Below are 17,553 nucleotides of genomic sequence, written 5' to 3' on the forward strand. Positions count from 1 at the left end.
GCCTGGCGGGGGTGCTAGCGGGAACCTCGCAGCCGCCGCCCGCGGAGCCCCAGCGCCCAGGCGCCGCCGGGTGCGTTCGGGGTTGGCCCGGCGCGGCCCGGCCCCTCTCGGAGCCGCGGCGGGGGCGGGGCGCGGCGCGCGCGCGGGCGCGTGGAGGCAGCGGGCGGGGGCGGGGCGCGCGCGCCGGGGGCGGGGCGCGCGGGGCGAGGGCGCGCGGCGGCCGCTACGGCCTGTGGCGCCGTCACCCGTCAGACTCCCGCGGCTCGAGGGAGGCGCAGCTGCTGCTGCCGCTGGCCAGGCGCGCGGGGACGGTTCGAGGCTGCGCCGGGGGTCGGCCTGCCCTCCTGGCGGGTCCCACTACCATGTCGCTGAGGCAGCGCCTGGCCCAGCTGGCTGGCCGTCTGCAGGAGCCGCAGAAAGTGGCGCGTTTCCAGCGGCTGTGCGGGGTGGAAGCGCTGCCGAGCCGCTCTGCCGACCCGAGGGAGGATGAGGAGGCGGAGGCGCCCTTAGCCGGAGACCCCCGGCGGCGAGGGCGGCAGGCAGGGCCGTCCGGGGTCCCGCAGCCGCCCGGGAGCGACCGCAATCAGTGCGCGGCCAAGCCGGACGGCGGCGGCGCCCCCAACGGCGTGCGGAACGGGCTGGCCGCCGAGCTGGGCCCGGCCTCGCCGCGGCGCGCGGGCGCCCTGCGCCGCAACTCGCTGACGGGCGAGGAGGGCGAGCTGGCCTGCGTGAACAACTGGCCGCTCTACTACCTGTTCTGCTTCGGCACGGAGCTGGGCAACGAACTCTTTTACATCACGTTCTTCCCCTTCTGGATCTGGAACCTGGACCCCCTGGTGGGCCGGAGGCTCGTGGTCATCTGGGTGCTGGTCATGTACCTGGGCCAGTGCACCAAGGACATTATCCGCTGGCCGCGGCCCGCGTCGCCGCCGGTGGTCAAGTTGGAGGTCTTCTACAACTCCGAGTACAGCATGCCCTCCACCCATGCCATGTCTGGCACCGCCATCCCCATTTCTATGGTCCTCCTCACCTATGGCCGCTGGCAGGTAAGATTCCCTCTGCTCGCCCTGCTTAGCCTGGGTGCAGTTAAAGAACTCGGAGTTCTCTTTGCCCCGTACAGTTATTTTAATTTGACCATTCCCCTCCAAAACCCCGCTTTCCACAGGTTTTCAGAGTATCCTCAAACGGGCCCTTTCTAGGTTTAAAAAAATTAAGTAATGGGGGAAACTTAGAGACTTGAACCATCAAGTTCTATTTTAATGGCAATGCCTTTCTTAGGAACCCAAAGGAAACACTTTTCACGGAGTAATACATTGTCATTGGGCTTTGAGTTTTTGAATTGCTTTTAATTCTTGTGATGCACAGTGGAAGTTGATTTTCGTTATTATGAATCGTTAGGTAACCAATACCCAGTTTCAATGTAAAGTATGGTGCCTTCCCTAAAACGGATTCTGTTTCAGACGTAGGTATTAGGTAAAGTCATTAGCTTTACTGTACGAGTGTTTACAAAATCTTAGTGTAATTCCAAAACAAACATGCCAGTTCCAAGCAAAGAAAGAATTTTCAGCGAACTCCACCCTTTAATGGAAGTTAATGGAGCACAGTCTTAAGAGGTGTGGTTACTAATTTGCTGATATACACAAAGTTTAATTATCTTCTGGATCATTGATCTGCAAGTATCAGTTAAGCTACAACAGTGTTATTGTTGCATTAACTCTGAAAATTCATGGTTTAAAAGTTATTCTTAAAGAAAGTGTTCTTGATCAGACTGGTGGGTTTATAAAAGTGGGAAATACGACAGCAGGGTGAGCCTGACCATCAGGGAAGGGTTTTTAATGGCAATTGTTTTTATTTTGCCTACCTCATTGGGCCCTCCAATTTTGAATTCTCCATGGTCCATAAATGTTACATAGGTTTAAAAACTAATTATCTTCCTGCATTGATTGTGTAACCTATTTGCAAGAAAAAAAGGGAGAAAAAGAAAAGAAAAACATAAAACCAAATTATTTTCCATATAGAAGCAAAATTTATTCTTAGACCTCTGAGATTGCTTATTTGTCTTTTAAACTGTAAGAGATGTGTTAATACTACAGATGAGTCCCTTAATTTAAGAATAAAGTATATTCTGTTTTCAGTGGCAGCAAGAAAAAAAAGGAATAAAGTACATAATTATGGAGAATCTAAGGAAACAGACTTCCTCTGTTTTTTCCCCTTTATTGCACAAAATCATCTTACATTGAGAAATACACATTCCATATAAAACTTCATCACGATAACCTTACTTACCCACATTTGATTGCAGTATAGATAAAATCTTATCCCCATGGATACTTCTGTGCAGTGCATCTCTCTTATAATAACATGGAAAATATGTAATGTGCATAGGAAGAATGGCAGGATTAGGAGGGAAGGGTATCATGGAAGTTTCTTTCTATTTAACCAAAGGAGATATACAGTGATACTCAGACTGTGAAGCAATGCTGCCTGTTTTTAAGATTGTCAGTGAACTGTGTTTGGCAAAATATTTACTGGTTAGCTGATGATGTTTCTCTTATTTTCACAAGACATAGGATTCTATAACAATATAGGGCCTTTTATATAATACCTCAGTAAATAGCTATATTGTATGCTATTAATATTAGCAGTCTAAGAGAAATAGTTATTTTTGCTCTTCATTTATTCAGGACACATGCTAACAGGAAGTTTGAAAACAGTGTAGCTGAATTTGTTAATGGGATGCAGCTATTAATATTTTAACATTTCAGGATTATTTGAATTATCAAAATAAGCTTACATTATAGTTTTTAAACAATTTAGTATATTTATTTCAAAGTTTGAGGAACTAGTATCATACAGTTTTAGACTTTGAACTAGACAGGATGTTAGAAATCGCCTAGTTTCAGACTCATTATACAGATGTTCAAATTGACCAGTTACATTAGAATTAATCTTGTAATGGTTTAAATTTCTTATTTTACATTTTTCACTCTAAAATTGAACAGACTTCTTAATTTGCATAATTATTTTTTAGTTATCTGTTTTGAAAGAAAGACTCCCAGTCTATGAAAGTTATATCTTTATAAATGTTTGACTGTAATAATCCAGTGCAATAACCAAAATGACTTTTTCACCTTTTTACTTTTTTTAAAAGATACTTATATGTTAAAAACAAAAGTACCTTCCTTTGCTTAAGTTGTGTCGGTCCTCCTCTCTGCCAGTTAGTATTGCACTACTTTGGAGGCTTATATTTCCAGAGTAGGTAATGAAAAACAATGCTAAAGACCAGGAGAAGAATTAAGCAGTCACAGCCTGGTGTTTTGATTGACAGTCCTGTCTGTCCATCTGCTGTGCCTCAGCTGCTTACTCCAGACAGGAATGGTCACTTGTATATGTCTGTGTTGCTCAAACATCTCTCGAAACTGAGTTATCTCACATACCATCCCTTTGGCTTGGAATCCTTGCTTCATTCCTCCCTAGCACTTAATGTTCCTACCCTCCTTGAAATTTGCTCAACATTTACCACCTACATGGAGCCTTTTAAATTAACCCTTTCTGTTTCATTATTCCTCACTTATTTTTAAAATGACAGTATATGAAAATTACAGGGGTGGGGGAAGTGTTGATATGCAGATTTCTGCAGCTTACTTCCAGAGATGATGATCCATTAGATAAGTGAAGGGCATTGCATTTTACTGGAGAAAGTTCCCTGAAAATTAACTCTTTTTGTGTATTTAAATTTTCTGTCCACCAAAGATTAACTTTTGATCCTTAAAATATATTTTATGTTTCTCCAAAATTGTTGTCTCAGCTGTTTTTGTGATTCCATTCTTTGAATTTTTTTAAGGTATGTTATAATACAAAGAGGATATTGGAATAATATAACTCCAAGCAGTTATTTGAAGAGTTTTTAAATATATATTTTATGGTGATGTAAGATAGAAAATATTATATTCCTCCAGGGAGTAAATGACTTGAGATCCATTGGCCAGATAATGATTACTGCTCTCATATTATTCATTGGAACTTTTTGTAGCCTGAAGTGGGAAAAAATTAGGAAATAAGGAGCATCAGATATTAAAAACATAGTCCTGGCCAGGTGCGGTGGCTCACGCCTATAATCTCCTAGCACTCTGGGAGGCCAAGGCGGGCAGATCGCTCAAGGTCAGGAGATCAAAACCAGCCTCAGCAAGAGTGAGACCCCCGTCTCTACTATAAATAGAAATTAATTGGCCAACTAAAAATATATATAGAAAAAATTAGCCGGGCATGGTGGCACATGCCTGTAGTCCCAGCAATTTGGGAGGCTGAGCCCAGGAGTTTGAGGTTGCTGCAAGCTAAGCTGACGCCCTTGCACTCTAGCCCGGGCAACAAAGTGAGACTCTGTCTCAAAAATAAATAAATAAATAAAAAATAAAAACATAATCCTTTGAAGAAAACTCTAAAATAAGTATAGCATTCCTTTTGCAAGTATGTTTGCATGTTCTTTTCAGAAATAAAAATTTTTGATTTTTAAATAATATGACTTATCAGTTCTAAGTATACACTTGATTTAATAATTGTAAGATTTTACATGAATTTCATTTTTAAAAATTTAGTCTTATACTTTATAGACACACTTATTACCAACTAATCTTTTATTACATATGCTTTCACTACTTTTTATAATAATAATAGTTTCATAATATTAGCATTTACTAAGCACATACTGCACGTCAGAGATTGTTTGAAATGTCTAATACCTCATGTAGTTTACTATTATAACATCCCAATGTTTGATCCTGTTATAACTACAATTTACAGATGAGGAAATTGAAGTACAGAGAGGTTATGTAATTTATGCAAAGTAACACAGGCAGTAAGTGGCAGAGGCTAGATTTAAATGCAGATAGACTGACTCATGAGCTTATACAGAAAACTCATTTCTTTTTTTTTTTGAGACAGAGTCTCGCTTTGTTGCCCAGGCTAGAGTGAGTGCCGTGGCATCAGCCTAGCTCACAGCAACCTCAAACTCCTGGCTCAAGCAATCCTCCTGCCTCAGCCTCCCAAGTAGCTGGGACTACAGGCATGTGCCACCATGCCCGGCTAATTTTTTGTATATATTAGTTGGCCAATTAATTTCTTTCTATTTATAGTAGAGACGGGGTCTCGCTCTTGCTCAGGCTGGTTTCGAACTCCTGACCTCGAGCAATCCGCCCGCCTCAGCCTCCCAGAGAGCTAGGATTACAGGCGTGAGCCACTGCGCCCGGCCTAGAAAACTCATTTCAAATCACACTTTGTGTGGTTTTTAAAGTATGTTTGAAATAATAAATACCATTTTTGAATGAGATATGATTGTGTTCTTAAAATACAAAATCAGCTTTTATATGCCTTAAGAAGATAGCATATTATGCATATTTATAATTATATATGTGGTGTGTGTGTATATACACACTACATATGCAATATTCACAATATTTGCGTTTTAGACATATATTAAGATGTTGACTGAACTCAAATGCTGATTTGTCACCCAGTAGAATCAAGAATTAGGTAAACATAAGAGCTTTAGAGAAAAAAAGCACAAAAGATGTTCTATCAGAATAGTTTATTATAGAAGATATCCGTGAAGTCATGAAAAGATAAAAGGAGGAAAGGCAAAAAGTAAGAGTTACAAAAGTAGGTCATAAATAACAAAGACCAGAGGAAGCTTCAAGATCCAAGAGATTGATCACTCTAGTAATTCTGGGAAGAAACAGTTTATTTAAAAATTGAATTGGTTTGCTACTTTTTTACTTAGCATGACACTTGTGTTTGAAATTCACATTTTCCTGATTTTATAAGTGCTTATTACTAATTTTTTATTTAAAATTAATTGTATTTGTTTATTTGAATAGGTGAATACATTGTAGAAAACTCAAAATTTACATAAAAATATGAAGAAGAGAGTATATTTGTCTTTTTTCTCTGTCCCACAGCTTCTAGGATCTCTTTTCCAGAGGATTCATTGTCATACTTTACTTTTCCTTTTTTTTTTTTTTTTTTTTTTGAGACAAGAGTCTCACTCTGCCCCAGCTAGCTGTGGTGTCAACTTAGCTCACAGCAACTTCAAACTCCTGGGCTCAAGCAATCCTTCTGCCTCAGCCTCCTGAGTAGCTGGGCCTACAGGCATGCACCACCATGCCCAGCTAATTTTTTCTATATATTTTTAGTTGGCCAATTACTTTCTTTCTACTTTTTAGTAGAGATGGGGTCTCGCTCTTGCTCAGGCTGGTCTCAAACTCTTGACCTTGAGCCATCCGCCTGCCTTGGCCTCCTGGAGTGCTAGGATTATAGGCGTGACCCACCGAGCCCAGCAGATACTTTTCTTGTTTAGCTTTCTGAAGATAGTCTTTACTTTTATAGACATACAGGTGGTCACATAGCATGCTGTTCTGGATCTTTTTTTGCTTAGAAATATATCGTGAAGACTTTCTTTTTCTTTTTGTTTATTTATTTATTATTTTTTTTTGAGACCCTGCTCTGTTGCTTGGGCTGAAGTGCTGTGGTGTCAGCCTAGCTCACAGCAACCTCAAACTCCTGGGCTCAAGCAATACTCCTGCCTCAGCTTCCCAAGTAGCTGGAACTACAAACATGCGCTGCAACACCTGACTAATTTTTCTATTTTTAGTAGAGATGGGGGTCTCACTCTTGCTCAGGCTGGTCTCAAACTTCTGACCTCAAGCGATCCTCTGGCCTTGGCACCCCCAGAGTGCTAGGATTACAGGTGTGAGCCACTGTGGCCTTTCCTTTTCTTTTATCTAACAATTAATGAATACTAATTATGTTCTCATGATTTTTTAAAATGCCTTACATAACTTAACTCTTTCAATCTCCATAAACCCCTGTGAGTAATATCACTAGTTTGCAGAAGAAATGAGGCAGAGAAAGATTGAGTAACTTGCCCAAGTATATATGTGACAGAGCCTGGATTCAAACGCAAAATGATACTGTGCTCCTGGATTATATTGCCTCTCCATATTAATACATTCTGTATTATTATATATAGAGAGCTATCTAATTTTTTCACATTTGCATGTTATATTAATAATATAGCTAATAAATTGACTATTTCAGTATCTTTAGATTCTGGTCATTTGCTAGTATAATGACACAGTGACTGCTTATATGCATTTTGAACACATTACTGTGTCAAAGAGTATATGCATTTGAATTTTAACAGATAATGAAAAATTGTCTTTCATAAAGATTGTACCGATTTACATCCCTACCAGCAATATATGAGACTACCTGTTTCCTGCACTTTCATTATTGTAATATATTATCAAATTTATTGATCTCTGCACAAAATAATTTTAACATTGTATTTAATTTGCATTTCTTTTATCAATAAAGTTGAAGAGCTTTATATAGGTTTATCGACTGTTTAACTTTCCTTTTCTATGAAACTGTCGATTCAAAGATTTCCTCTATTTTTTTTCAATTAGATTGTTGATATTTTACTTACTGATTTTTTAAAACTATGTCTTTTTTTGTTTGTTTTTTAATGGTTGCTCCACCTTCAAATAATATTACCCCTTCAAGTATAACTTCAAGTTTACTATAAGAACCTTGCAACAGTATATTTCCATTTTTCCCTCTCCCCATCTTTGTATTATTGTTGTCATGCATTTACATCTACATGTGTTATAAAACTCATAATACATTGTTATTTTTGTGTAATGTTCCAATATATGACATAGAATGTGCTAATGCTGTAGTTTCGGAACTGGTATAATTTTTCTTTTGTCTGAAGAGCCTCTTTTCACACACTTTTTCTAGTGTAGATCTGTTGGCAATGACATCTTCCTAGCTTTTTTATTTGAAAAATATTTTGACTTAATTTTGGGAAAATATTTTCATGTTACATAGAATTTTGTTAATATGTTGATAGTTTTTTTTTCTTTCAGTACTTTTTTTTTTTTTTTTTTTTTTTTTTTTTAAGACAGAGTCTCACTCTGTTACCCAGGCTGGAATGAGTGCAGTTGTGTGATCATAGCTCACTGTAACCCCCAACTCCTGAGTTCAAGTAATCCCCCCTACCTCAGCTTCCTGAGTAGCTAGAACTACAGGCTTGTGCCACCATGCCTGGCTAATTTTTAAAAAATTTTTTTGTAGAGACAGGGTCTCACTATGTTGTGTAGGCTGGTCTCAAACTCCTGTCCTCAAGTTATCCTCCTGCTTCAGCCTCCCAAAGTTCTAGGATTGCAGGCATGAGTCACCATGCCTGGCCTTTTCACCATGCCTGGTCTTTTCAGCAAGTTAAATGCTGTGTTTCTCCATTGCCCCCAGGCTTACATAGTTTTGAAAAAACATCTGCTGAAATTCTTATTTGTGGTCATCTGTACTTAATGTCTTTTTTTTCTTCTGGCTGCTTTTAAGATTTTCTCTTTGTCCCTAGTTTTGAGCAATTTGAAAATGGTGTGCCTTGATGTGCTTTTCTTTGTATTTGTTCTGCTTAGGGCTCATTGATCTTGGATCACTGGGTTTGTAGTTTTCATCATATTTGGAAAATGTTCAGCATTCTTTTTAGAATTTTTTTTCTTCTCCCCCTTCCCACCTCTATCCTTTTCATCTGGAATTCCAATTTCATGTGTGTTAGACTGTTCATGTATAGGTTACTGATGCTCTGTTCTGTTTTTTTGGTTTTTTTTTCAGTGTTTTTGCTTTCAGTCCTTCCTTTTAGATAGTTTCTATTGCTGTGGCTTCAAATTCACTCATCTATTCTTCTGCAATGTCTAATTTTCTGATAATTTCATCAAGTTGGATGGAATATAATTTCAGGTACTATATAGTTTATATCCAGAAGTTCCATTTGGGTCTTATTAAAAAAATCTTCCATTTATCAGCTTATTATGTTCTTATATTCCTTTACATCCTTGAGTAAGTTTATAAGATTTTTAATAGCTGTTTTAAGGTTCTTATCTATTAATTCCATCATTTCTGTCATCTTTGTATATTTCTAATATTTTTCCTGGTTATGGATGATCTTTTCCTGCTTTTTTGCTTGGTAATTTTTATAGACTTTTGGATTTTGTTGTATTCCTTTAAATAGTATTAAGCTTTTTTCTGTTGTGCAGTTAAATTACTCGTCAGTTTAATCCTTTTAGTCTTGTTAAAATGGGCCCAGAATAACTATAGTCTAGAGCTAATTTAGCCTCACTAGTTAGGTGATAACCTTCTAATTGCTCTGCCCAATTCCCTCTTCAGTCTGCCTGGTGGGAAAGCAATTCCAAACTTACATGAGGTTTGGGAATGGTTTGACCTACTACTTTCCAGTAGTTTTTCCCCCAGTCTTTTTTTTTTTTTTCTTTTAAGACAGAGTCTCACTTTGTTGCCCAGGCTATAGTGAGTGCTGTGGTGTCAGCCTAGCTCACAGCAACCTCAAACTCCTGGGCTCAAATGATCCTCCTGCCTCAGCCTCCCGAGTAGCTGGGACTACAGGCATGTGCCACCGTGCCCGGCTAATTTTTTCTATATATTAGTTGGCCAATTAATTTATTTCTATTTATAGTAGAGACAGGGTCTCGCTCTTGCTCAGGCTGGTCTCAAACTCCTGACCTGGAGCAATCTGCCCACCTCAGCCTCCCAGAGTGCTAGGATTATAGGCATGAGCCACCGTGCCTGTCCCATTTCCCCCAGTCTTTCCTCCCATGCATGTACAGATTAGTACTTGGCCAATAATTTGCCAAGTTTCTTTTACACATTTCTAGGGCTCATTTTCTGTGCAGATTCCTCTCTCCAGCATTCTGTCCTGCAAATTATAATCTCTTTGGCCACTGAGAACATCACTTTCTCTCCTCATAACTCATTGAGACTGCTGGGCTCTGTTTTGGTCCCTTCTGTGCTACAGTCTGGAAACTGCCTCTAGCAGCAAGCTAGTGCAGTCATAGGACTCATTTCATTTGTTTCCCTTTTCTCGTGAATCACAGTTCTGTGCTGCTTATTGTCCAATATCTGAAAACAGTTGTTTCACATAATTTTTCTAGTTTTCTGGTTGTTTACAATAGAAAGGCTGTTCTTCAAACAATCCTTTATGGGCAGAAGCAGAAATCTCACCTCTCCTTATTGTTTTTTAATATATAACAGCTTTTTGAGATATAATTCACATACCATACAATTCACCCATTTAAAAAATACAATTCAGTGCTCTTTAGTATATTGTGCAATCATCACCACAATCGATTTTAGAACATTTTCATCATCTCCTAAAGAAACCTGCACTCATAATAGTCACTTTCCATTTTCCCCCAGTCCTTAGGCAACCACTAATGCACTTTATGTCTCTATAGATTTGTGTATTCTGTACATTTTATATAAATGGCAGCATGCAATATGTAGTCTGTTGTAACTGACTTTTTTTACTTATCATAATATTGTTAAGGTTCATTCTTAGAATGTATCCAGTACTTCATTCTTTTTTATTGCTGAATAATATTCCATTGGACAGATAGACCACATTTTATTTATCCTTTCATCAGTTGTTGACATTTAGGTTTACTTTTTGGTTATTTTGAATAATGCTGCTATGAATATTTGTGCACAAGTTTTTACCTGGACATATGTTTTTATTTTTCTTGGGATACTTACTGGGTTTGTTTTTTCCTTTTTTTTTTAAGAGACAGTTTCTTGCTGTGTGCCCATGCTGAGTGCAGTGGCTATTAACAGGCACAGTCATAGCACACATAGCCTTGAACTCCTGGCCTCAGGCAATCCTTTTGTCTCAGCCTCCCAAGTAATTGGGACTACAAGTGTGTGCGACTGCTCCTGGCTTGTTTTTTTCTAAATTGTTAATTGTGTTTTGACTTTATGATGTTTTCTGCCAAGCAGAAATGATTTCTTTTTATGTATCAGTATTTTTTTTTCATAGTTTCTGGGTTTTGCATGATATTTAGGATGGCCTCTAGTGTGGCTTCTCAGTACTTTTATGGTTTCATTTTTTATGCTTAAATCTTTTAACCACTTTTTGCTTTGGGGAAGGAATCCAACCTAATATTTCCCAATGGCACCATTTATTGAATAATCCATTTTTCCCTACTGACTTGAACTATCACTTTTATCATATTAAGTATAAGAATGTATTTGAGTCTATAGCCATATTTTTATTTAGAATTGATATGTGTGATATATTTTTTCAGAATTCTTGCTATTCTTGTTTATCTATATGTATGTTTATATATATATGTGTCTGATTCTGGGTTCTGTGTTCAATTTCAGTGGTGTGTTTGTGTAGCTCTTTATCAATATCATTGTCTTTATTCCTTTAATTGCTTTAGAGTAAGTCTTGATATCTATTTATTCAAGTTCCTTACCATATTCAAGATTGTTTTGGCTAATTTTGCATCTTTGCTTTCAATATACATGTTAGAAGCAGGTCTTTAATTTCCACTGAAAAACATTGTCTGGACTTCATTGAAATTGCAATGAACTTAAAATTTTATTTGGAGAGAATTGATAGCCTTACAATATTGAATCTTTTTATCTATGAATATGGTAAATCTACTTTTTAGGTTTTCTTAAATGTCTTTCAATGAAGTTTTATAGTTTTCTCCATATAGGTCAAATATATATTTTGTTAGATTTATTTCTAGTTAGTTTACATTTTTGTTACTTTTGTAGATGATATCTTGTTAAAATTCAAATGGTCTAACATTTTGTGACTGGAATATAGAAATGCAGTTAAAATTTGTACATTGATCTTATAAACAATAACCTTATTGAACTCTCTTAATCTGTATATATGTATTAATAGATTTGCATATGTTCTCTATAGAGAAAATCATGTCAGCTGAGAATGACATATATATTTCTTCTGTTACAATCTTTTTTCTTCTCATTGAATAAAAAGCTTTAATCAAGAAAATGGCATTTAATTCAACAATTATAATTTTTTCATTTATTGTAAGTATAAGGCAATATGGTAGGCTCTACACATACCAGTGTGAGTAGAACAAATGTGGTTGTTTCCTCAAAGAGAATAGATTGGTATTTTAGGAAGATTCTTCTGTCTATGGTATGGAAGACAGACGAGGGGGAAGCAACACTGGAGATAGGAAGTTATTGTACCAGTCCAGGGGAGAGATGATGAAAACCTAGATCAGGTGTGTGCAAACAAGAGCCTGCTGCCTGTTTTTATATGACCCATGAAGTATGAATCATTTTTATTTATTTTTATTTATTTATTTTTTGGAGACAGAGTCTCGCTTTGTTGTCCAGGCTAGAGTGAGTGCCATGGTGTCAGCCTAGCTCACAGCAACCTCAAACTCCTGGGCTCAAGTGATCCTCCTGCCTCAGCCTCGCGAATAGCTGGGACTACAGGCATGCGCCACCATGCCCGGCTAATTTTTTCTATATATATCAGTTGGCCAATTAATTTATTTCTATTTACAGTAGAGACGGGGTCTTGCTCTTGCTCAGGCTGGTTTTGAACTCCTGATCTCGAGCAATCCACCCGCCTTGGCCTCCCAGAGTGCTAGGATTACAGGCGTGAGCCACCGTGCCTGGCCAGAAAACATTCTTTTTTTTTTTTTTTTTTTTTTTTTTTTTTTTTTTTTAACAGAGCCTACCTGTTTTATTTATTTTTATTTTTTTATTATTTTTTTTATTTTGGCATATTATGGGGGTACAGATTTTAAGGTTTCAATAAATGCCCTTTCCCCCCTCCCCCCACAAAGAAAACATTCTTAATGAGTGAAATATTTTTATATTCCTACAAAATAGTTTTTATACTGTAGGATTATGATTATTGTAGATCTTATTATCTCCATTTATAGATGAGGAAACTGAGATGTAAAGAGATTATATGACTAGCCGATGGTCCCATAACTGAAGAAATAGATACATTTTGGGGAGTCTTCCTAGTTTATAACCATCTAACAGCTCCCTTACCTATAGGACAGCCATATCTTCTCTATATGATCTTGTCCCTTAGGAATTGAGAATAGGTACAGAGTCTGGACTGGTTTCCTCATTGAAGAAGTAAATTTAGAAGGCTTCATCTGCCATGTGGACTAAAAAGCAGAGAAGCTTGTCTGCAGAAAAAGAAAAATGAAGTGGAAATCTAAAAAGAAGAGGTGATTTTGTGACCACCTAGTTTATAGTTCCAGTTTCTTCTCTAAACTTAGCCTCATTCCACCTGAGGATTCTGTGAAATATAATGTATCTTTTTAATACGGCTCCTTTTTCTTAAAATAATTTAAGTTGGTTTTTGTTATTTACATTTTTAGAGTTCCAATAAATGCATGTAGTAAATGGTAATAGCCAAGTCTAATCAGCTTCAAAAACCTGTATTGTTTAACTACTCCATATAATCAATAAATATTGATTATTAATTATTGCATGATATACATTTTTTTAAATGTAAAAATATGAATCTTTACCCACATTTCTGTGTACTTAATATAGAATTCTAGAATTTCTGGGTCAATGTATATGAACATTTAGAGTTCTTTTATATATTGACAAAATGCTTTCCAGAAAGGTTATTTCAATTTTCATTCTGCTAGCAATGTGTCATTGTTGTCACCTGTTGTTTATATATGTACTATTCATTCCTAGAATTCAAAATAGTTTTTTTCTATGCCTGCCTTTGTCCCATATTTAAGTTACTGTGAAAATGTTAAATTCTATTAAAGACAGTTTTAGTAATTGTTTTAATTGCAAGTCATTTTATTGACCTATTTTACTAACTTCAGTGAATGTGAATGGAAAATGCCACAATATACAATATTTTGTATATTGATAAGGAAAACATATCAGGAAGAATAAAACCATTTTCTAGAATAACTGAAGGAATAGTTTAGATAGTTTTCCTGTAATCAAGGAGGTACAATGAAGAGACTAGGTAGAGGTATGAATTTTTTTTTAACCTCTTCCTAAAAGAATAGATAATGGTGTGAAATTAAAAGCATCTAGGACATCACGTGATCTGTTTGGGGTTTGGTAAATTTTTATATATTTGAAAATAATTTATATATTTAAAAATGTGAAGGAATTGTAATTTTTACTTTTAAGTCTTTTGACAAGATCTAAAGATTTTAGTAAAAACATTATTATTAGAGGAAATACATAAATGCAGCAGATAAAACTCAACATTCTCTAAGAAAAAGAAAATAAAAACTAAGAATCCCTACCAAACTTAAAATTATTACCTATTGGTGTAGTGATAAAAGTGTAAAGTAAGAAGCATGGTAAATTGGAAAAGGCATTAGACTAGGTCAGAATATATTAATAATACTAAATGTTATTTAGCATCCCTGGGTCTGTTTATCTGTAAAGGGGGATGAAATTAATATCTGTAAGATCTCTTGTACCTCTAATTCAATGAAATTTGAACTAGCCTTCATTCTAAGAAAAACTTAAAAAATATTTGAGTGATACTTTGCTTGATCCTAAGGATAAAAGAAATTAAACAGACAACATACTTTGAATACTTTATACACGAAAGGCAGCATACTACAGTAGTTAAGAGCTCAGACTCAGGCTGGGCACAGTGCCTCACGCCTGTATTCCTAGCACTCTAGTGAGGCTGAGGCATATGGATCTTTTGAGCTCAGGAGTTCAAGACCAGCCTGAGCAAGAGCGAGACTCCATTTCTACCAAAAATAGAAAAAATTAGCCGGGCATGGTGGCACATGCCTGTAGTCCCAGCTATTCGGGAGGCTGAGGCAGAAGGATTGCTTAAGGCCAGGAGTTTGAGGTTGCTGTGAGCTAGGCTGATGCCATGGCACTCTTGAGGGAGGTGAGGAGTTAAGACAGGAAGATCTTCATGCCTTGGCCTCCCAAGGTGCTGGGATTACAGGTGTGAGCCATCACACCCAGCCTGATTTACTTTTTAAAATGATCTCTAACTGTGGAGTGATATAGATCATAGAGGAGCAAGGTTGGAAGCAGGGAGAGAAAATAGGTTATAGCAATAATACAAGCAGGAGGAAATTTTTGTGGCTGAGAGCAGTTTATGATGATAGAAATGGTGAGAAGTGGTTACATTCTAGATATATTTATTTATTTTCTTTTTCCTTTTTGTTAAGATAAAATTTACATAACCTAAAATTAATCATTTTAAAGTGAACAATTCAGCTCTAGTTAGTATAGTCACAGTGTTGTACAACCACGAAGGATACCCCATACCCATTAAGCAGTTGCTCCCATTTCTCCCTCTCCCTGACCCCTGAGTACCATTGTGTGGCTTTATGGATTTACCTGTTCTGGATATTTCATATAAATGGAATCATATAACGTGTGACCTTTTATATATGGCTTCATTCACTTACTATAATGCTTTTGAGGTTCATTCACATCGTAGATACATTGTAGCTTGTATCGGTACTTCACTCCTTTTACATTGAATACTCTCCTGTTGTCTGTATGTACCATAATTTGTTTATTCATTCATTTGTTGATGAACATACGGGCTATGTCCACTTTTTGGTTATTACAAATAGAACTGATATGAACATGTGTGTACATATATTTGGTACCAGTTTTTATCTTTGGGGGGTATATAGTTAGGGGAAATGTGAGTCATATAATAATTCTACATTTACCTTTTTGAGGAACCACTAAACTGCTTTATAAAGCAGCTGTATCATTTTACATCCAAACAGCAATGTGCAAGGGTTCTAATTGCTCCACGTCCTTACCAATACTTGTTATTTTCCTTGTCTTTTTTCTTTTTTTCTCTTTTTATTATTTTATTTCTCTCTTTTTAATATTTTTTAAACTATTATTTAAAAATAGTTTGCTTGTTTCTTTTTTTTAATTTGGCACTATACTAATGAGGAGTCTTTCTTTTTGTTAATTATTATTGTCATCCTGGTGGGTATGAAGTGGTTTTGATTTGCAGTTTCCCAATGAATGAGGTGTTAGCATATTTTCATGTGCCTGTTTGGCCATTTGTATATCTTCTTTGGAAAAATGTCTATTCAAATCTTTTGCCCGTTTTTCAATTGTTTGTTTTTGAATTGTAATTCAAAATTCCAATATTTGTTTTTGAATTGTGAGAGTTCTTTACAAATTCTGCATACTAGACCCTTATTGTTTATTATTTGTTTATTTTTTGAGACAAAATCTTGCTTTGTTGCCTGGGCTAGAGTGCATTGGTCGTCATAGCTCACTGCAACCTCAAACTCCTGGGCTCAGCTGATCCTCCTGCCTCAGCCTCCAAGTTGCTGGGACTACAGGCGCAAGCCACTGTACCTGGCTAATTTTTCTACTTTTTGTAGTGAGAGTGTCTTACTGTGTTGCCTAGGCTGGTCATGAACTCCTGGCCTCATGTGGTCCTCCTACCTGGACCTCCAAAAGTGTTGGTTTATAGGTATGAGCCACCATGTCTGGCCCTAGACCCTTATTAAATATATGATCTAAAAGTTTGATGGTTTTAACTCTTTTATTTAGGTTGTTGACCCAGTTTGACTTTATTTTTGAATGTACTGTAAGGTAGGAGTCCAGCTTCATTCTTTTGCATATAGATATTCAGATGTCCTAGCACTATTTGTTAAAGAGACTATTCTTTCCCCATTGAATGATCTTGGCATCCTTGTTGAAAACCAGTTAGCCATAAATATATGACTTTATTTTTGGACTTCTAATTTTGTTCCATTGGCCGGCATGTCTGTCCTTATACTAGTACCACATTGTTTTGATTAACGTAGTAAATTTTGAAATCAGGAAGTGAGTCCTCCAACATTGTTCTTCTTTTTCAATGTTGTTTTGGCTGTTTAAGGCCTCTTGCAATTCCATGAATTTGAGGATTAGTTTTTCCATGTCTATAAAAATGCAGTTAGAACTTTGATGTGGATTACAGTGAATCTGTAGATTGTTTTGGTAGTATTAATATCATTTTAACAATATTAAGTCTTCTAATTTATGAAATGGATGTCTTTCCATTAATTAGGTCTTCAATTTCTTTCAGTAATGCCTTTTAGTTTTCAAGGTGCAAGCCTTTCATTTCCTTGGTTAAATTTATTCCTAGGCATTTTATTCTTTTGGATGCTATTGAAAATGGAATTTTCTTAATTTCCTTTTCAGATTGTTTTTTGCTGGTATACAGAAACACAACTAATTTTTACATGCTGATTTTATACCCTGCAACTTTGAATTCATTTATTAAGTCTAGTAGTCTGTGTGTGTGTGTGTGTGTGTGTGTAGATTCTTTGGGATTTTCTATTTTTAGGATGATGTCATCTGTATGTAGAGATACAGAGTCTCCCCATTATTGGCAGGGAATCCATTCTAAGACCCCCCAGTGGATGCCTGTAACTGTGGATATTGGTGAACTCTATATATACTATGTTTTTTCCTATACATAAATATCTATGATAAAGTATAATTTATAAATTAGGTATAGTAAGAAGTTAACAATAACTAATAATAAAATAGAACAATTATAACAGTATGTTCTAATTTTCCTTGTGATTTTTTTTCTTTGATCCATTGGTTATTTAAGAGTAAATTTCTACATATAGTCAATCCTCATTATTCATGGATTTCATATTTGTGAATTCACCTACCTGCTAAAATTTATTTGTGACCTCAAAA

The 17,553-nt window shown here is 36.9% G+C and overlaps 1 protein-coding gene across 1 annotated transcript in view; it reads left to right on the forward strand.

Moving 5' to 3' along the window:
- The first annotated feature begins 203 nt into the window (after window positions 1-203).
- Window positions 204-17,553, forward strand: part of SGPP1 (sphingosine-1-phosphate phosphatase 1) — a 33,763-nt gene continuing 16,413 nt past the window's right edge. Inside the window, exon 1 of the mRNA XM_012777674.2 lies at window positions 204-1,046. Coding sequence (XP_012633128.2) covers window positions 363-1,046 — 684 coding nt within the window. The 5' untranslated portion in view covers window positions 204-362. The remainder of the gene's footprint in view (window positions 1,047-17,553) is intronic.

This window comes from Microcebus murinus, chromosome 6 (assembly GCF_040939455.1).
Source record: "Microcebus murinus isolate Inina chromosome 6, M.murinus_Inina_mat1.0, whole genome shotgun sequence".
NCBI classification, from domain to species: domain Eukaryota; kingdom Metazoa; phylum Chordata; class Mammalia; order Primates; family Cheirogaleidae; genus Microcebus; species Microcebus murinus.